This window comes from Carcharodon carcharias, chromosome 5 (genome assembly GCF_017639515.1).
Source record: "Carcharodon carcharias isolate sCarCar2 chromosome 5, sCarCar2.pri, whole genome shotgun sequence".
Lineage (NCBI taxonomy): Eukaryota > Metazoa > Chordata > Chondrichthyes > Lamniformes > Lamnidae > Carcharodon > Carcharodon carcharias.
In genome coordinates, this window is record NC_054471.1 from 187694914 (window position 1) to 187716707 (window position 21794).

Genomic DNA, 21794 nt, shown 5'->3' on the forward strand with positions numbered 1-21794 from the left:
ACAGATAGAAAAGGTTTCATGCAACTTAACCTTTTTAATTCTGTGCCTGTTATAAGAAATTATAAGTGGATACGAGTTACTTAAGACTTGCAATACTTAGGCATTACAATGCATGAGTGAGTGCACTCCATCAAACTCAGAAACGTGTCTCTTTATTTATTCTTTCATAGGATATGGACATCACCAGCAAAGCCTGTATTTGTTGCCCATTGCTCCAAATGAGTGGTTTGCTAGGCAATTTCAGAGGTCAGTTAAGAGTCAACCAGATTGCTGTGGGGTCTGGAGTCACATGTAGAGCAAATTACTCTAAAGACATTAATTTTACAATTGATGACAGTCACCATTACTGAGACTAGCTTTTTATTGGACTTATATTCCACCAGCTGCCATGGTGGGATTTGAACTTATGTCCCTGGAGCATTTGCCTCCAGATTACTGGTCTAGTGACATTACCAAAATGCTACATCTCTTGATGTTACATAATAGGTCTCTCTCTTCATCCTGGTTGTTTTGCCTGTTCCCATGGAATTCCTTCATGCTAAACAGCCCAAGTGCTCATCCTTTACATACCAGAAAATGGAACTGCACACAGCCTAATCCAGTTAGTATGTAACATGCTTACTTCCCTTGCTCTCTTTCAACCACCGGGTATACATGCATGAATTATATTCCTGATCATGTTTGGTCTGCCTAGTATTGTAGCTGAGGTTTGTTTCAATTTTAACAACTGACTCACTGCTTTTTGTACAATAACTGCTAGTTAATACCTGCGCTTGTTGGTTATAAATGGTGCCACCAAACTTTCGTGTAGATTAACTCTTTCTTACAGGTAGAACCTGCCTATCCAACAGGATTACTTCAAGCTATACTTGTAGCTGTCCTGGTCCTTTGCTTTACATCATCGTTTTTTGATCAGCACTTTAATGAAAAGCATTTTTCCACACAGGTATCAAAGACTCTTTGATCTCAATTCTTAATCCTTTATTCCTTTCCTTCTCACCCTCTCCTACTTCTAAACTTGTCTTTGAATGTGGTAATCTCTCCCTCTAATAATCCTTCTGACACTAAATGATTTCCCTCTACATTAGGCTGAGCTTTTTCCACATGTCAGCACCTCAATGACTTGAGATTGAATTGATGGAGTTCTTCTATGATCTTTGTTTTTGCTTGGGAGCCTCCCCTCCTCAATAATGCTGCCCCCTTCCTGTCTCCAGCCTTCGCAATCTGCATCCTTCCCTCCAGCGCATTTAATTTTCTTGGTCTATTTGAGAGCTGCCACCATGATATTAGCTGCCTTAGTTTTTCTATTAATGCTCATTAATCTATTAATTTATAAACTCATCACTCCCCAATCTTAATTCCAACCCTATTATCAAACCTGTTGACAGAGGGGCACTGTTCTCATACGATGGAGGGACCGCTCTCTGGTTGAGGCTGAATGCCAACTATTGGATGGTCAGTTATTTCTCAATAAATTTTAACCTTAATAGCAAAAATTTAAACGATAATTTCTCAGACTGTTATCAAAACTGTTCCCAAGCTGGCTGTTTCTGTGAGAACTTGCACACATAAACCCAAAACAAACTGGCACCTCCCTGCATAACCTATTCCTGTAGCAATGTGGGATTACCATCACTAAATCTCCCACTATCAACATCCTGGGGGTTTACCATTGACCAGAAACTGAGCTGGACTAGCTATTTCAATACTGTAGCTCAAGAGCAGGTCAGAGGCTAGGAATCCTCAGTGAGTAACTCATCTCGTGACTTCCCAAAGCCTGTCCACCATCTAGAAGGCACAAGTCAGGAGTGTGATGGAATACTGTCCACTCGCCTGGATGAGTGCAGCTCCCACAACACTCAAGAAGCTGGACACTGTCCAGGACAAAGCAGCCCACTTGATTGACACTCCATTTAGAAACATTCATTCCCTCCACCACCGACACACAGTGGCACCAGTATCTACAAGATGCACTGCAGGAACTCACCAAGGCACCTTGGACAGCACTTTCAAAACCTATGACCATTACATCTAGAAGGACATGGGCAGCAGACTCATGGGAACACGACTGCCTGGAAGTTCCCCTCCAAACCAATCAGCATCCTGACTTGGAAATATATCTCCGTTCCTTCACTGTCGCTGGGTCAAAATCCTGGAACACTCTTCCCTAACATCACTGTGGGTGTACGTACACCACATGGACTGCAATGGTTCAAGAAGGGAGCTCACCACCACTACCTTAAGGGCAATTAGGGAGATGGCAATAAATGCTGGCCCAGCCAGTGATGCCCACATCCCACGAAGAAATCCAAAAAAAAATCTGGGATATTGCAGATAGGGATCCAAGCCAATAAATTTTACCTGTTTTTCCTATGCCTGTTATGATTATCCTCCCAACAGGAAATCTCCATCACCAGATTCCACCGACACTTTCCTGTTTTACAGCCTTAATTTCTCTCAAAGGTACAGAGGTCTATAGGAACAGACAGATTGGGTGCTTCAGCTCACCGCTGTCCCAAACTAATTTCGCATTTTACCCATCACAACGACGATTGTGTTGACACCGCTTCCTGCTCTTGCCATGATCGAGAATTAATTAACGCTCCTCCCAAATTCCACTATTCCCTTATGTCAGCCTATCCTTGACGTTTATTTTCCCACATGGGTAAAAGGGCCAAACTGCCTGTGTTATGGTTCTTATTGTATTTGTTTCTCCCAGCTAATTTGTTCAGAGGGCACCACTTTTTACCAGAGTTTCTGAAATGTTTTTCCTCAGACGAGATTTTCACACCACAGATCACAAGATATCCAGTATCTAAATTCACCGACAAACTTTTCCGTGCAATCTTCAGTGGTCAGTAACAACTATAATCATTTATGTCCCCATTTTCTGTACCTCTGTTGTTACTTAATTTAGTTCACGAAGATGAAAGATGTCACTTTGTGCTCACCCTCCATCACTCTGGCCTCCACATTCATCAAATTATCTTCTGCAAGCTCCATGGCCCCATCATCAAGCATAATTTTTTCCCTCTTCCCCAACATCCAGGAGCTGGGGAGGGGTAATACCCAGTGTTATGGAAATGTCTATTTTCATGATTCATATGTTTTTAAGAGTATTACTTTTGGCTTGGGGATTGAGATTTTTAAATGTAAGATAATGGAAGCAACTGGTTTGGAGGCTGGTAAACAGACCCAAGATAATTGCCAATCAAAGGATGGTCCACGTTTACAGTCAGAGACGGAGGAAAGCAGAAGATAATGAGCTAATAAACCATGATTTCAGAGCCTTGGTGGAGATGTTGACAGTTTTCTTCATAAGGGATTTAAATTATTCATGAGTCCCAGAATCAAAAGGGTGTATACAGGTAAATTAATTGATTTGGATCTCTATCTGGAACATCCCGAGGTATGTAACATTACTGTAGAAATTGTTTCTGTGAAAGGGTACTTCCCTACGTAATGTGACAGCTTGGGAGCAGCTTTGCAACAGGTCATTTATGTCTGAAGCTGGAATAGGCAGAGAATTTGTCTGAAGCTGCAAAGGACCAGGATCAGAGAACTGTCAGAAATTAGGGGTACTTCTGAGTTGGTGGCACTAAGCAAGAGTGCAGTGAAGCTCATGCTGGAAGTGGGGTGTTCACAATTGAGGTACTTAAGGGAAGTTGGAAGGTTGCTTAGCTGGATGCTAGTGAAAGGACCCCAAGAAATCTCATAAGCTGGAGAAAAGCCAGAACAGGGAGGAAAATCAAAGAGGATTCCAGAAAGCTACAGTACGTCTTGGTTTAGTTCCAGAAGTGGAGAAGCCAGGGCCACTCAGTTCCTGACTTCATTACAGCCTTGACCCAAACATGGGCAAAAAGAGCTGAAGAGGTGAGGGGAGAGTAACAGTCCTTGACGTCAAGGCATTTGACAAAGTGTGGCATTAAGGAGCCCTAGCAAAACCGAAGTCAAAGGAAATTGGGAAAAATCTCTGTGCTAGATCTAACTCCAACCAGTAAAGGGAGATGGCTGTTCGATATCAATCATCTCAATCCCAGTACATTGCTGTAAGAGTTCCTCAGGTAGTGTCTTAGGCCCAACCATCTTCAACTGCATCATCAAAGACCTTCCCTCCATCATAAACGTCAGGCATGGGGATGTTCACGGACAATCACACAATGTTCAGCACTATTTGTGACTCCTCACTTACTGAAGCAGTCAATATCCACATGCAGGTGTTTATATGTGGCAAGACCCGGACAATATTCAGGCTTGGGCCTGACAAATGGCAAATAACTTTCATGCCACAATTGCAAGTCAATGACCGTCTCCAATTAGAGAAAATCTAACCAGCTCCAATGGCATTACCATCACCGAATCCTCCACTAATATCATCCTGGGGTTTAGGATTGACCAGAAACTGAATTGCCATATAAACTTTGTGGCTTTAAGAGGTCAGAGGCTGGGAATGCTGCAGCAAGTAACTCCCCTCCTAATCACACCTACCCCCCAAAGCCTATCTACCATCTACAAGGCACAAATCAGGAGTCTAATAGAATACTCTCCACTTGTCTGGATGAGTGCAGCTCCAATAACACTCAAGTAACTTGACACCATCCAGGACAAAGCAGCCCACTCAATTGGCACCCCATCCACCACCGATGCACAGTAGCAAGTGTACATAAAGTGCACTGCAGCAACACACCAAGGCTTCTTCCACTGCACCTTCCAACTGTGCGACCATGACCTCTACCACCCAGAAGGACAAGGGCAGCAGGTGCATGGGAACACCACCACCACCACCAAGTTCCTCAAGCCACACACCATTCTGCCTTTGAACCACAATCATTGTTTCTTCACAGTTGCTGGGTCAAAATCCTGGAACTCTCCCTAACAGCATTATGAAAATATCTACACAATTCTAGGCAGCAGCTTACCACCACCACCTTCTGAAGAGCAATTAGGGCTAGCTGAGCCAGTGACATCCACAACCTGTGGACAAATAAGTCTGCAGAACTCTTTCAAGTAAAATAGGGAGTGCCCTGTTGGAGGTTTACATAAGAATGTTAAGATAGGACTTGCTTTGTTTAGCTCTTGTACTGTAAAGGCTTTTTGTTTAAAATGAAGTCTTTTAGTTCACAGCTAGGTGTTTAAATTTATTTTCAAATGTTAATTGGCTCCCTTGAGATCACAACAGCTGGGACTGCAGACATTTGCAATTTACACAGCATTTTGATAATAAATACAAGTATTTGAATTGCTAAGTAACAAATGCTGGTAAAACCGCAGCATCTGTAAAAGATAACATTCCAAGTCAATGACTTAATTCGACACTAATTTCTTCCAGTTCTAAAGAGTTTTTTTATTTCAGAGGTTCAAGAACTGCTGTATCTTGCTTTAGCATAAATTAAACCTCTACATGGACAGGGTTACAAGAACGCAACTCTTATTATTCAGATCTTGTTCTGGCTTCTGGTGCAATTGTATTGCAGATGACACAAACAAAACCCAAAAAAGTGTTGTGGGGGGACTGGAAGGATAGCCAACGAGAAAAAGAATACATTATTACTAGATGTGAACTACAGGAAGAGCAGTTATAAATTAAGATTTACCAATTACAGATGTTAATTTCAAACATCAGGAAACATGTAAGTGAGAAGTCACTTGCTCCATGTCAACTTTGCCTTGTGCACTGCAGCTTGTTGTTAAGTGCCCAAATCATTTGTCTGGCTTCAAGTAAAGGACAGATTACAAGTAGCTGCCCATATCTATAGCAGAAAGAAGATCCTACATTTGTATGGCACCTTTGAAAGTAGGATCAAAGTACTTCATTGTCAATTAAATGCTTTAGAACTAGTCTTTATTGCAATATAGGAAAAATAATTTTTGTGGAACACAAATACAAACCTGGAAGAAAAAAGTCTTTGTAAATAATATTCAAACAATGGACTTATGTACATCAGAATAGGTACACCTGCAGTGCTGTTGGGGTTTTTTGGGGAGTGGGGGGAAAGAAAGAGTGTGGGGGTGTCCAAGATTTTGACCCAGTGACAGTAAGGGAACAACGATATATTTCCAAGTCAGGAAGGTGAGTGACTTGGAGGGGAACTTCCAGGTGGTGGTGTTCCCATCTATCTGCTGCCCTTGTCCTTCTAGTTGGATTTGGAAGGTGCTGTCCAAGGAGCCTTGGTGAATTCTTGCAGTGCATCTTGTAGATGGTACACACTGCTGCTACTGTGCAATGGTAGTGGAGGGAGTGGATGTTTGTGGATGGGGCACTAATCAAGCGGGCTGTGTCCTGGATGACGTCAAGCTTCTTGGGTGTTATGGTATCTAAGTCACTATCTTCAACCACCAAAGCCCCAGTGCTTTAGTGCATACAGCATATCCACGGCCGTCACTGTCTTGCGCTTAGCATGCTCAGCATAGGTGACTGAGTCCCTGATAACATTTTCTTTCAGGGCTCTGCGAACCTCTTTGTATACAAGACAGGTGACATACTTGATGGCCCCACAGTGGGCCAGGTGCCAAATGGCCAGCTTCATGATACCCTGGGTATTATCGTGAAGGACTTAACAGTGCTGCTTGGCTCTGCCTTTGCCCAGCCACTTACCACCTTTTTCTCTACCCAAGATGATTTACACCCACTGACAAACAAGCCTTGAGTGTTGTGGTAGCTGGACTCATCCAGGAACATGGGGAGTATTCCATCACACTCCTGACTCATGCCTTTAGATGGTGGACAGGCTTTGGGGAGTTAGGTGAGTTACCCATCACATGATTCCTAGCCGGACTTGTTCTTGTAGCCACAGTATTTATATGGCTAGTCCAGTTTGGTTTTTGGTCAATGGTAACCCCCAGAATGTTGATAGTGGGGGAATTGTGATGCTGATGCCATTGAACATCAAAGGGCGATGGTTGGAGATAGTTATTGCCTGACACTTGCAGTGTGAATGTTACCTGCCACCCCAAGCTTGGATGTTGTCCAGGTCTTGCTGCATTTGGACATGGGACTGCTTCAGTATGAGTTGTCCCATCTGGTGCTGAACATTGCACAATCAGCAGCAGCAGCGATCAGCACCAAACATCCCCATTTCCAGCCTTATGGAAGGAAGGTCATTGATGAAGCAGCTGAGGACGGTTGGGCCAAGGACACTATCCTGAGGTGTGCCTGCAGCTGAGATGACTGACTTCCAACAACCACCCTCTTATGTGCTAGGTATGACTTCAACCAGAGTTCCCCACCCCCCCCAATTCCCATTGACTCCAGTTTTGCTAGGGCTTCTTAATGCTACACTCGGTCAAATGCTGCCTTGAGGTGAGAGTGGTTGTCCTTGACATCAAGTTCAACTCTTTTGTCTATGTTTGAACCAAGGCCACAATGAGGTCAGGAGCTGAGTGGCCCTGGCAGAACCTAAACTGAACATCAGTGAGGTTATTGCTAAGCAAGTGCCGCTTGATAGCACTGTTGATGATCCCTCTATTACTTTACTGATGATAGAGTGTAGATTGATGGGCTGGTAATTGACCAGGTTGCATGTGTCTCACTTTGTACAGGACACACCTGGGCAATTTTCCGCATAGCCAGCTAGCTGCCAGTGTTGTAGCTATACTGGAACAGCTTGGTTGAGTGGCACAGCCTGTTGTGGAATGCAAGTCTTCAGTACTATTACTAGAAGATAGTCAGGGCCTATAGTCTTTGCAGTATCCAGTGCCTTCAGCCCTTTCTTGATATCACAGTGAATTGAATTGGCTGAAGACTGGCATCTATGATGCTGGGGACCTCCAGAGGCTGAGATGGATTGTCCATTTGGCACACCTGCTGAGAGGGGATGGTATGTGGTAACCAGCAGGAGGTTTCTGTGCCCATGTTTGACTTCATGGGGTCTGGAGTCTAGAGGCCAAGGGCAACTCCCTCCTGACTGTATATCACTATGCCATCACATCTGCTGGGCCTGTCCTGCCTCTGGGACAGAACATACCCAGGGATGGTGAAGGTGGTACCTGGGACATCTGAGGTCAGGCTGTTGCTCGACTTGTCCAAGACAGCTCACAATTTTCACACTATCCGCCAGATGTTAGTACAGAGGACTCTGCGGGGTTGACAGGAGTGAGGCTGCCATCATTGTTTCTGGTGCTTAGGTCAATGCAGGGTGGTCTGTCTGGTTTCATTCTAGATTTGTTTCAACTGAGTTGCTTGCTAGGCCTTTTTAAAAAGGGCATTTAAGAGTCAACCATCATGTGTAGGCCAGAACGGTAAAGATGACAGATGTCCTTCCCTAAAAAGTTAGTAAACCAGATGGTTTTTAAAACAAAATCAATAGTCACATGGGTATTAACTTTAATTCTAGATTTCAAACCCTATGGCAGGATTCAAACCCAGGTCCCTGGATTTCTAGGGTAGTGACATCACTGCTATGCTATTGCCTTACAATAATTAGGGATTTGATACCAAGGATAAATGTCCATTAACAGATGCAGTGACCTATCTCAAATTATTTCTTTTGAGAATACCTTCAACACCAGTTTAAAAGGAAGTATTTCCTCTGGTGAAGTGCAAAGAGGCAAAACCTTTTAGGAGAGAGCAAGGCCATTGAGTCCCATGTCATGAAGCACTTCAATTTGTCTCCTCTCTCCCAAAGATTTGCAGTGGGATTGGTTAAATTTTTCCATTGACCATTCTCTAAAGTGGAGATAGATTAATTGGAGTTAGAGCCAAGGTGGTTTGATGCAGTAACTTAATAAAACAGCCCTCACTTAAAGTGCAGAACAGCCTCCTTTTGTAGTTTAAAAGTTTTAATAAAAGAGTAGATCTGAATTTTAAAAAGAATCCAAGTGTTCCAATTGTGTCAGATTGAAATAAATTATGGAGTTGGTCAGTATGCTGAACAAGAGTCATGGGGCCAGCCACATGTCTACACAAGAGGGGCTGTGCTGCAATTTACTTGAGACATTGTAGGCCAGCAAATTCACACTAATTGACCTAGACTAGCAGTCTAGCCAAGATCAGTGATCAGAAAAGAGTGCAGTACTCAAGCAGGAAAAGATGGGAATGCAGATTATTGGAGTTAACCAAAATTTTGTTTTGGGTTTGTCTCAAAGAAAGGTGTGGTGCATGCACTGTAATCAAAGGGGGTACTGAACTTCAAGAAGTGCAAGTAATAAGCCAGTTAGAGCTTTGTACAATATATGTCTTCAAGTTATGTTTGGCCAAGTTAAGAGGTACTAAAGGGCAAACCTGGAGGTGGCTTGGGCTACCAATAATTGGACCAATAATAAAACAGGGGTCAGTGTTGCCCAGTGTCAGTCTTCCTTTTATTACAAGCTATGTGGCCCAATTATTCTGAGCATCTTTGTTAAAATGTCCCATTTCAATAACCCTTAAACTCCCTATGCCATGATACTTGCAAGTCAGACCCAGTATCCAAGCCTAGCTTGTGTTATTTAATTTTAACTTGTGGTTCCATTAAAAAAAGTTCCAAGAATTGGTACAGAATAAGGAAAAGCTCATTAGCCACTATTGCCAGACAATCATTGAATGGCACTGGTCAGAATTGTAGCTCAAGACTTGCCAAGCATTTATGGCATTATCTAGAATAACAAATACATGGATAATTATGAATTAATAATTAGCTTTTAATTAAAGCTCAAATTGATCTGTTCATTTGACATTTGTAACCAAACATTCCAAGCACAATAGAAGCAATTATTGCTGATGCTCCAATCAACATCAATGGCCAATAGGACATCACTTGAGTATCTAAAAAGAAAACAGTAAACACATTTCAGCATCTGAGATTGGATAGCCCAAGAAGGATTTCAAATAAATTTTAAAATCTTCACCTTTCATAATCTTGTTTTCAAGAGTAGGGAATTCTGCCAAGATCACCACTGCTCCTGATGATACATATCCTTGCAGGTGGTGCTCTGCATCAATACTCCGACCTGCAGTTGCACACAGCTGGTCAGTATGTTACAGACAACACCACAAATTTTTTTCTAATTGTAAATGTCTTACCCATTCGTTGTTTTCCTGGTACACATTGACCAGGACAGAGGAGCCCATTTACTGGTTCCTTCCTGCACAAGACTACACTGCAATGAAAATACACCTAAGGAAATAAAAGGACAGTATCATAGCAGGACATTAGGTAGAAAGCACCAAAGCATGTTTTGCTGAAGCAATCCTCACCTGCTCCAAGGTATTAACATCTCCCAAGGTAAAAGCAAACATCTTGACTTCAAACCTTTTGAAGTGACTAGGATATCTGACCCTTTCACTCCTCGTTACTGGATGGAAGGTGGTCATATACAAATCAGCCTCGTTCTCACAACTATAAACAAAAAGGTCCCCGTTAGAACAGAAGTAAATCAGTAGCTTGCAAACTTTAGAAAGCAGCAGTTCATTACTTGCCTGTTAACAACAACTGGCCATTGTGGAATGCCTTGTCTGTCTTGTGATGCAGTTGCCCAACAATCTTGCAGGAACAATTCAATTTGTGGATCTTCATTACGCAACAGTTGCACTTCAAAGTAGAGGGGGTCAGTCAGATACTTCACTACTGGATAGTCACTGTGTTCATACAGGTCAGAATACGACACATCTGCAAGCATCCAAGCAATGTGGTTGGGAAAGAAAAGTACTCATTTCAAATTGATCTTGGTTATTGAGTCACAGATGATCACATACTGCATATTTGCTTTGAGGCTATTTTATATGGAGCTGGTGTGAAGTCACTAGCTGAGTTTTACCTTTGGCAAGTTGCATAACTAAGACTAGAGGTCCATATCCAGGTGCAACTATTGGCTGAGCATTTATTTGGTGTTCAAACTGAAGATGCAGCAAGTCCTTTACATGGTAACGACATGATATTGCAAGCCTAGGAGGAACAAGCAGTTACTTACCATTTCATATACTGACACCAAAAAACCACCTTTGCTCAGATTCTTACCGATATATTGGATCACTAGGTGCTGATTTTCTGAAGTATGCCACTTCGTTCTCATAGATCATGTAACCCTTCTCAAACTATTACAAGAGAAGCCAAATTAGTCAATTACTAGCTGCCTGCTGAGCCCTTACTGCAGGCTCCAGCTCATTTTTCCAAATAGAAAAAAAAATTATTGGCTTACCCTCCTGCTAGTTCCACATGAGTCTGCAGAAAATTCAAAGGTGGCTTTGAATTCTGTACTTTCCTTGGGTTTACAGGTTTTATCTCTCAGCATCATTTTGCCATCTACTCCCAACAATGCTTCAAGTTTTAGAACAGTAATGACAATTCTTCCATTTGGGAAACAAGCTAAGAAAGAAAAGTAGTCAGTATGCCAATACTATGCAAGAGGTCAGGTTATCAGAGTGAGTGAAAGTCAAGAGCTTACTTAGGAGGTTGGTTGTTGGAAAGCTACAAGAAACAGAAAAGTTGACTAGCACATCTAGGGTTTTATTATCCCGGAGCTTGAAGTCAAATCTATTGCGAAGACCTTGGTTGTTTATTGCCTGTAACAAAGCCACAATTAATTTAGGATCCAATCAAATTAAACCAAGCCAAGACACTAGTTAAGCAGCTTACCTCATGGACAACACGAGCTGAGTCATGTGGAATTACGATTACCGAGTGGGTACTATTCTCTCTCAGGACATAACCATGCTGCTCAGCAGAATGAGGAGTTAGCTGTACATTTCCAATGAAAGGAATCCAGTAATGATCCAAGGTGTCATGTGTCACTACCAGTGTGATGTTCTCTTCATCACAAAAGCCATTTGCCACAGGAAGTTCTAAGGGAACATTTTACATTAAAAGGCAATTTAAATGCTTTCAAGTTGTCTGCACAAGGAGAAAAATCCCCTTACCTATTTCATGCTTATGTATTAAATGAGCCACATGTGTGAATGTTAGATTTTCTGGTACCACTGTCAGCGTGTAGATGATATCAAGGGTATATTGTTCAACACCATCTCCGATATACTGAATAAAGGGAGGGAGGAGTTAGCAACATGTTCAAGCAGCAGTGTGGAAACACAATTAGCCCCGATATTCCATTACCTTTCTATCTACAACTGGTGACTCCATTGGAACTTCAAGGATGAAGATTCTATTTAAGGCTGTTTCATTTGTGGTAGTCCCATTGTACACATTAAACATTGTGTTTTCTTCATCCACAGGGAAGGATCGAGAGTCCAAGGTGAGTTTTCTAAGTTCTACATCAGGAAGAAAGTTGCCCAGTGTGACGTTGAATAGCCATTGTTCAGGAATGGTCTCTGGAAGAGATGAAAAAGCTTATTGTACACTGGAATCCAAGAGATGTGGGAATTGATTTTCTGTTTATTGTCCATGCTGGGCAGTTTATCAGCAGAGTTAGAAGGGCATTTCAATTTGTCTAAAAAATTTCTAGATGACTGAACTTATTTCATCAACGTTCAGCTGAAATAAACAGAAAATACTGAGGTTGAGCAGCATCAACCCAAAACCCCCTTGTTCTCTCATTAGAACTCAAGCTGGAGAAAGACATGCATAAATAGCACTACTGATTGTGAAAACATGGCATTTTCTCAGAGCTCATCTATTTTATTTGCACTATGAATTAATTTTTTTAGTTGAATCCATTTGCTTGGTAATCACCTCAATTACCATACCAGAAATGGATCTGTAGACTTAGCAACACCAAGGCTTCTTTGGAAGCACCTCTGAAACCAGTGACCCTTGACAACTACAAGAGTTGAGGGCAGCAGGTGAAAGGGAACACCTCCTCCCAAAGTTTACATCATCTGGACAAACACTATAAATCCTTCATCAGAAACCAATGAACTATGGAAGCACTTACTTCATGGACTTCAGTTGTTCAAGGCAGCAACAACTTTGTGGGCAATTCTGTGGTCAATGTCATTACTTCAATGACAGCATTAGAGTTTTAATCCACAAAGTTTCTGCACATTATCTATGCCATATTTCAATTTTAATATGAAAAGCCTCTCACCATTAAGGGAAGGATGTGCTATTAGTACATACCATCAGAGAGAATTGGGGGTTGAGGAATGAAGGGAGTAGTAACTGGATGGATCACATTGATTTTATTCAGTCCCCATGCTTCATCGTCCCACTGGTGTTCCAAGAACAGATTAATACTGTACTTGATACCATACTGTCCATCCACCACATGGCTCTGAAAGTGACAATTCAGCTATTAGAACCAACAACTTCAAAAATGGAACAGTAGCATTTTAAATTTGTGCCCAGTTTCTTCAGGTTCAGTGACAAATAGCCAAAGAATTAAAAACAAAAACCTAATCTACACTTGCCTGCAATGCCAGATTGAATAAAACTCTTAACATGCCTTAGTAAATCAGGTACATCCCAATGTAGCAGACAGCAACCAATGTACATGGGACTGGACAAGATATGATTTAAAATATGAGGGATGGTGGTAATATAGTTAAATGTTTATGGATAATTTTGCTCTAAATCTAGAGTGACCTTATTGACATTAAGAACTTTAAAAAAAATCCTGAAAAGCCAAACCAATGTGATATTGGATGGCTTACCTTCAGACAATTGGAATGCAAAGCATATAAAAAAATTCATTCTGAAAATCAATAACATCTTTGAAACAGAAGCCAATGTCATGACTGCTTTTGAATGCGTTTGTCTCTGAACTTGCATAAAAACCTGTTACATGGATAATTTGGAAGGTAAAAGAAAAAAAATCCAATTCTTCACCAACCTTATAGTAGCCATCCTGTGCTCCAATTGGGACCCTTATCGCAAGAGCTGTATCATTTTTATCAAGGGTATAGTTTCTTTCTGCCATTCTTGTAGGGTCCAACTTTATGCCATTTACTCCCATGGAGGTGTTGTCTTGATGAACTGCACTGGTTACAATTGGAGTGAAGATTCTTGGCACTGTCCATATGATAGTGTCATCAATGACTGTAATACCATCTAATGGTTAACCAAAATACCATTGATAAGTCAACAATATAACTGTGGGTCACAATTATTCTAGTTAGAATGGAAATGGAACAGAAATAAAATGGATGGCTCCCCTACAGAGGGCACCACTATAAAAAGTACAAGATTTTAGATAGTTACAGAAAGTGGTTAGCTAGTCTACAGTTAAGTAACCAGGAATAAAATGTTTGCTTTAAGTTAAACAATGGTATCAATTTGAGATGGTTTGATCTATTCACTTCAGTAAGGACAAGCAAATGAAAGATGGTTGTGCTGTTGAGAGCATAATGCTTGTAACATTTGATTTCTTACCAAGAGGACAAGCCATCGCAGTGTCAATGAGCAAAATCATCCAATGCTCTTTGTAAAAGCTTGTTGACCGGATTACAGTCAAGGGAACACCTTGGACCTAATTGTAAAAAAGACTAAATTTGTGCACAAAGCCAAAACATCCAAACATTATTTATAAGAATGCTTCAAATTGTACCAATGCCACCTGGTATATGATTAGTGAACTCACCAAAACTATTTCAGCCTCATTTGTATGATATGGAGCACGGAGCAATATACGAGACATTGTAGTATTGATTCCATAGTTCATTTCATGTGCTTCTTTCACAGTCATGCTTCTTTTGCCACCAGGGGTGTGAAATACCACTTGCCATATGCCACTTTCTGCACCAGTTGCCTAAAATGAACAGTGAATACCAAAGGTTGGCAAGTCTTACCATTTGACTGAATTATATTAGGAGTTCACTTTTCCCTAATCTGAATGTTTAAAAAGATTAGCATCAGTACTTGCAGGTGTTCCACTAACAAGAATCTGCCAACATACAGAGTATAACATTATCTGGACAAAGTTGGAAACAATTTAGAGAAAGCAAGTGTGGATGAACACAGATCCCATTGCAACATAGCAATGAGGGGATAAAAGTGTAATGATTGAGTTAAGTTGGATGATGGGCAGGGATGAAAGTGTTTAAAAACTACATCTTAAAATTAAATAGGAAGAATCTAATGCAACTTGGCATGAACAAATTCTAGGCTTAAACTTTGAGAAGTTGTTAACTGGGCTTTCCCAGTGCTGTGGATTGCCTTGATGAAGCATATTAACAGTTGGAACAGCTCAAGTCAGTCACATCAGCAAACTCAGATGGTGATAAGAGATGACTGCCTTAATTTGGATTTCCTGGGGGCATTCAAGTGAAGTCCATGCATGCATTTTCTAGAATGGTGAAACTCCCATAACAGGTAAAACCCTTTAAAACCAAGGTGCTCACATGGCATCTTATTCTAGACTGTAGAATATTTTCTCGTGGTTGGGAAAAAAGTCATGTGACTTAATGGATTCAACAGCATTAAGTTAGGCTGTTGTTCACAAAACCCTACACAGATTGGTATTTTTTGGCCCTCAGAAGGTAAATCAGCCAATAGTCCACAAAAGACCATAGGCATCTACCTCCATTAGAGACAACTGTTCATACCACTCCGTTAACATGGGGTAAGGCAGGGAGGCAAGTCTTCAATCCCACTACCTGATGTGGTAGTTCAAATTGCACAGTGGGTGTCATTCTGCATCACACTCTAGCCTATTGAGTTAAACACCCTATCCCTCATCTGATTTTTCAGAATTGGAATCTGCACCAAAAACAGTTAATCACAGAACATTAATTACTTCCTGGCCCTGTGTATGGAGTTTCAGGAGGAAGATAGAAAACAGGTGAAAGGAGAACCCAAACTAAAGATATTAAGAACTGTGCAACACAGGTGTGGAGAAAGACTTGGTTAATTTAGTCAAGATAGAGTTTTGCTAGAAGTAGCTAGGTCTGCAAATGAATTAAAGTGCAGAAGTGCTTGCATCAGGGAATGACAGACTTCCTTGTTAAAGCCAACAAACATCTCTCCTCAGCCATGGAGATTAACAAAGTGGAGGCAAGCATGGCCTTGGAATTCATGCAAGGGACCCAGCCAGGAGACATCTGGAGAAGGGTGTGAACCCATTGACTTATTGAGAAGGACAGTGAGGTCATGGTTTATGGCACCAAGGCCAAAAAAAGTTTTTTTTTTTTATAAAAAGCACAAAGACATCATTGCTGCAGTGGTTAAGGTGACCTGGTCAGTCACCTATGGAGGGCTTGTCAGCAGATTGACCAGAGACACTCTGGCTCAAAGCAACCGGTATCGTCAAGAGTCTGTATTAGTACGTGTAGGGGTACATAAAGTTGTGTGCCATTTGATACCCAGAGTAAAGGCTAGTACAGGTAGGGGGTCCTCAGGAGAACTGCTGAAATCCTATACTGATAAAAAAGGATTGCACAGATTTATTTGCATTATTACAATTCAGCACTTAAGATCTCAAAAACAATCAATTCTCCCCAAGTACCAGCTGATTAGCTGAGCTTTAGCATTTAGTTTATAATGCCAGGGTCACAGAGAATTAAAGGGTGTTGTTAGTGTTCATTCTTGCCATTTAATCTAATGAGGCCAGTACAGATTTAATGAAAGTCCTTAAATGTCATTGGCTGTCATCTCTACATCTGATCAAACTATACTGCACTTCATGCACATATATGTTTACATCAATCACAATGCCTCCATTTTAGTATTGGGAAAATCTCTTAAAGATGGCCAAGAAACAAATACTTACTTCTGGAAATACCAAAGCCCAATCTTCAGCATCTTGGGCATAATCTTCAATGCTTGGTATATTTCTTTGTACAGAGACCTGTGCATAATTGCAAGATTAAGTTTAGTGCATTTTCAATTGGGTAACACATCCTTGCACTATTAGCCACTGAACCAAGTCACATGCCTACAATTTCAGTAGGACCAATAGAAAAAAGGACAGGAACACAGACCTTAGCCCATCAGATAGGGGCTACAGATTTTTTTTTGCTATAAAGACTATCCAAAAGAACCCACTGGATACACCAGTAAAAAAAACAGGAATAAATGACTTGATGGGTTTTTAAATTAAAAAAACTACATTTCTTAATGTAGAAAAGCATCAATCTTACAAGGATCTCAGTACAGTCATGCCTACCATATGCCATAAAAAGGTATAGATATAGATCCCTAACTGGTTGGGCCAAATGGTGTTTGTGCTGTATATGTCAATCTCCACTCAGTCTGAGCAGCTATATTCAGAACTGCTGTTTTTACCTGCATGTAGTTTTCTTCACAGTATATTTCTCTTGCAGCCCATGGTGAATACATACAAGACAGCCTTTGAACATATGTTGAAGCTTCTGCATCAGTTCCTGATACTTTTATTTGTATAGTGATACTGAATTGCTCATCATTCTGCAAAGAAATTGGAAGTGCAATAAATGATAAAGATGAAACATTCTGATCATTCGTTCTCAGGCACCAAGTACCATAATCCTGAAAAGCTTCCTATTGTGCAATTCCACATAAGACCCCATGTGACTTCCATTCAATAGCCTCATCTTGATGCAGTATATTAAACTTTGAACATCTGATCCCAGCTGGGAGCACATAACTAATGGGGCAATCCCTCCCACTCACCCATCCCCATTTCTGCTGTTCCAAGAAACTATGCTCCAAACAAGATTGCAAAATTTGGATCACATTTAGAAGTGTTTCAAATGTCAGCCACCGTGTACCCTAAAAAAAAGTTACTGAAATATTAACAGTGGCAATATTTGCATCTTACTAGTTCAACCTCTGGTAAAGGCGAATACTTAAAAATTGTCCCTTAATCAGTTCCCATACCAAAATGCTCAGGACTACTTACCAAATTATGGACACAACAGCTGAGGACAGAGGCACGGACTTCAACATTCCAGCGCTCCACCGCAATTGTATAACCACATTGTGATGCAAACTTTGGTGTAATGGGAAAGATATAACCTGACTGATCTGAGAAAATAAAACAGCAAGTTAGCATGCAAACTGAATTAATTGTGCTTGCTGCTGATGAATATTCTCACTGCAAACAATTGATGGTCAAGCGTTTCCTTCTTGAGAATCCATGTTGCAGGGCATTTCATTTGTACAGGGTGGGGTAGAAAGAAAAAGTTCACCCATTAGCTGTTTCAGGTTATTAAAAAGTAGAATGGCCCAATTTTTAATCACACGAAATTAAATGTTAGTCGTGTCACATGTGGTGCTTACACAAGTTACTAGATCGATGTTTGAAAAGGCCTTGAATTGGATGGAGATGACTTTTCTACACACGAGGGGCTGAATATTCATGCATTACAAAGCTACGATTGCCAGGAATGGATTAGCAACCTGCTTCAACATGAGGCTGGGATTGGCAGGCAAAGTGTCATGGTGAGGGTGCACTCCATAGGTAGCACAGGGTATGGAATGGAAAACTGTTGTATCAGGAACTCAAGATGCCTTATCTCAAGTCACAAAATATTGTGCAGACAACATGGTCAACTTGGGAGATGAAGTCACACTTTGGATAGCCAACCAAGCTCCATCTTGAAATAACAGCTAGGATTTGTAAAGCAATACTTCAGAATGCCTATGGCAAACAAACTAATGCTAATTATGCCATGAATGGCATTTACACTATTGTAAATAATTTAATTTTGGCTCAGGCTTGTCAAACTAGACAATTTGCATGTTGCAAATTGTAATATATGACAAGCTTCAAGAACCAGTGACCAGAAGCAGTAAGGCAACCTTACCAAAGAAAATGATCATCTTGGTTCCTGGTTCTCTTCAGTGGAGAAGGACTTGCTAATTCCAATTCTTACTTCCCAACTGCTCTTCAGGATAAAAAGGACATTTTTGATGCTATTGTTCATATTCAGCCAGAGTACACCACTCTTCAAATGCCCATGGGGATTAATTTGCTGGTATACAAGAGGTTAATGTCAACCTAGATCTACAATGCACATGGATGACCACCTGTAGATCTGGTGCAATTACTTTAGATTGCACCATTTATTGCTCCCAGTTGAATATCTGCACCATTCCAGAACCCTTAAAAGGCTTAAGGTAACTTGAGCAACTTCATATCATGCCAATGAACAATTGTACAGAACACCCTCCCCCATTCTTAACTGAAAAATTATGACCCACTCCCTTAACTTTCAACTCTCATCTTAAAGCTCAAACTACCTCACCTCATACATAACACTGACCTATTTTTAAAATAGAAGCGCATCATTCTAAAAACATTATACATCATCCAACATCAAGTATTTGAATGCCCACCATTGACCACACTAGCTCAAGTTGTCAACTGCATATTTATGTTTCCACATCCTGTCAGGAGTTAACCATTTTACCCCTCCCCCTTTCCTACTCATACCAATGCCATCCAATATCATAAATATCTACTTAAGCAGTAAACCTGTACCACCTCAGCAATATTGCCACAAAGCATTGCCCATATTAAAAAAAAACAATTTTACTTGATTATCTTTTGGATTGAGTCATGAGTTGGCTAGATATTTAGTTAACACACCAAAGGCCAGATTAATCTAGTTCCCACTACCAAAACTGCACGATATGCAACCCATTAGTTTTAGGTTACACCTTCCAACCAAAGGGCTTGGCCTAAATAGCCAAGTGGTTATGGTACTGGGTTTGTAACCCCAAGATCAAGAGTTGAAATCTCACAATGGCAAACTATGAAACAATGTAACTTCATCTGAAGCAGATGGAAACGGGTTTGTACTCGAAAGAGTTACACCTTCCAACCATCTCTTACTATCTCAAGATCACCCACCGACAACACATCTTGGTCCCAACTTTATGATGTTGGGGTCATAGAACGCAACTTACCTGACTTATTCCAGCTCCATGCCACAAATGGGGTGGAGAGGAGAAGCGAGCCAGTGGGACATGAAATGTTAAAAAGTTCGGCACATAACCAGCTCACTTCCGGAAAAAGGAATCGCTATCCAGCGAACTTCATGCACTTTAGATCGCTTCGTTGCGGGAACGAATCTGCCCTCATGCAGGTATAAATCAACTAACTTTCGCATTTCGGAGGTTTAAGACATCAGCACCATCACTACACAAGCAGCAAGTAACGGTTAATCCTCAGATTGCAACGAAAGAAAGAGAGAGTTGGGACTTCAGACCAACAGCGGCACCGAAATTACATGGACAAGGATTCAGAAAACTTACCAACCACGCTAATCTGCCAAAACTTCCCGACAAGAAAGCGCTTATTTAGTCCAAACCAAAATACACTGTCGCGGCATTCAGTCTTCAGGAAACCTACAGAAAACGGATCAGAGAAATTCTCTCAATATTAAACCATTGGCGACGACACAACAAGAACAACATCATCATCATCACCGGCTTCACACAAACGCCGACCTGGAGGCGCAGGTTGCATCAGCACTTCAGGGGCTGCCGCAATCACCGACAACATCAAGCTGCTAAAAAAAAAACCAAACAAACAGAGCAGCCGTTAGCGCCAAAAACAAAAGAGATGCGGAAACTCCCCCCCCCCCAACTTTCCCCACTTTGCAAAGACCTTACCCCAATAACAGGGCAGGCGGCACGGCTCGTACTCTATCCCCAAACTGCCCAGGCCACGTCTTCAGTGGCTTCTCCCGCAACATGACTGAAAAAAAAAGCAGATAGTCTCCCGGTGGAATAGCGAAAGGAGTGTGAGAAGGCGCGCGCAATTTAAGCCGGGGCTGCGGGTCACGCGCACATCATCAGCATCAGCAGCAGCGCCCGCACCTGGTGCGGGTTACAGCGGAGCCTGGTTTTATGTTATTGGGCCACCCTCAATCTTCACCCTCTGCTTTGCCTCAGTGGAATCCAAAAATCAGGCCTGGGGTGCTTTATCCACCCTCTTAATCACATTTTGATTTGATGTTTGTAAGTTTTCTTTAAACTTTGTCTTTGGTTTTACAGCTGACCTAACTTAGGGGCTGTGTTTACTTTATCCCTCATTTTGTTGACTTAGTTTATTGGGTTGGCTTTAAAAGAACTACAAAAATCAAGTCTGATACTCCAGGGCAAATACCGAGGGATTCTATACGTTCCCAGCGCTGACATTCAGATGAGACCTTTAAACTCTCTAAAGAAAAGAAATCAGCCCGAAACGCTAACTCCTGTTTTTCTTCACGTTTCCAGCATTTTTTGTTTTTGTTTTTGTTTCAGACTTCCAACATCCACAGTATTTTGCTCATGTAACTGTTTGCTGTCTCAGTTGCGTGTGTGTGTGTGTGTATGTAAAAGATCCCATAACACTATTTTGAAAAAGAACAGGGGAATGAACCCCAGTATCTCAGCCAATTTCTATGCCTCTGTCAGCATCATAAAAGCAGATTATCTGGTCATTATCACATTAAAAATTTGTAAAACGTCCCTGATTGAGGTTTTTAAAGATAGTGTACCTGATGTGCATGAGTAATGGTCAAAGGAGTGCAAACCAAAATTTTAATGCTGAAGAGAAGTTTATGGTTTCCATAGGATTTCATTGTTTAAGTTGATTTATGCACATTTTAATTTTGAAAATGTCCTAATGATATCAGGAAGATACTTGTGTAACCTAACCGACAAAATGGACCCAATATTGGACACATTTTCCTCTGTATCTCATTATGTTGCCACTACTGGAAGAATGGTATAATTACAATGTAGGGAGAATTTTATGCCCCCCCCTGCCATATTTGAAAGCAGGGGGCATGTAAGATAAAGTGGGTGGACAGCCCACTGCCTTTCCCCTTACCCCTGCGCTGTCCCCCATATTATGGAGGGTGGATAAGGTGATGGGAAATCTGCCTGCCCTTAGGCCTATTAAGGCCCTTAAGTCGCCAACTAAAGACCACTTAAGGACCTCACTCTGCCTCAGCCACCATGATACATTGGGCGGGGGAAGGTGGCCAGCCTGCTACTCTGTTTTTATGCCCCCAC

General features: G+C 41.3%; 1 protein-coding gene across 1 annotated transcript in view; it reads right to left on the reverse strand.

Annotated features, from left to right (window-relative positions):
* Positions 1 to 9561: 9561 nt before the first annotated feature.
* Positions 9562 to 21794, reverse strand: part of zpax1 (zona pellucida protein AX 1) — a 33622-nt gene continuing 21389 nt past the window's right edge. Inside the window, exons 4-22 of the mRNA XM_041187433.1 lie at positions 20220 to 20302; positions 20046 to 20138; positions 17686 to 17810; positions 17079 to 17231; positions 16576 to 16653; positions 14449 to 14616; positions 14241 to 14337; positions 13702 to 13919; positions 12990 to 13143; positions 12027 to 12241; positions 11834 to 11948; positions 11553 to 11758; positions 11362 to 11479; positions 11116 to 11282; positions 10935 to 11011; positions 10735 to 10862; positions 10397 to 10586; positions 10175 to 10316; positions 9562 to 9573 (exon numbers count right to left, since the gene is read on the reverse strand). Of these exons, the coding sequence (XP_041043367.1) occupies positions 9562 to 9573; positions 10175 to 10316; positions 10397 to 10586; positions 10735 to 10862; positions 10935 to 11011; positions 11116 to 11282; positions 11362 to 11479; positions 11553 to 11758; positions 11834 to 11948; positions 12027 to 12241; positions 12990 to 13143; positions 13702 to 13919; positions 14241 to 14337; positions 14449 to 14616; positions 16576 to 16653; positions 17079 to 17231; positions 17686 to 17810; positions 20046 to 20138; positions 20220 to 20302 (2539 nt within the window). The remainder of the gene's footprint in view (positions 9574 to 10174; positions 10317 to 10396; positions 10587 to 10734; positions 10863 to 10934; positions 11012 to 11115; positions 11283 to 11361; positions 11480 to 11552; positions 11759 to 11833; positions 11949 to 12026; positions 12242 to 12989; positions 13144 to 13701; positions 13920 to 14240; positions 14338 to 14448; positions 14617 to 16575; positions 16654 to 17078; positions 17232 to 17685; positions 17811 to 20045; positions 20139 to 20219; positions 20303 to 21794) is intronic.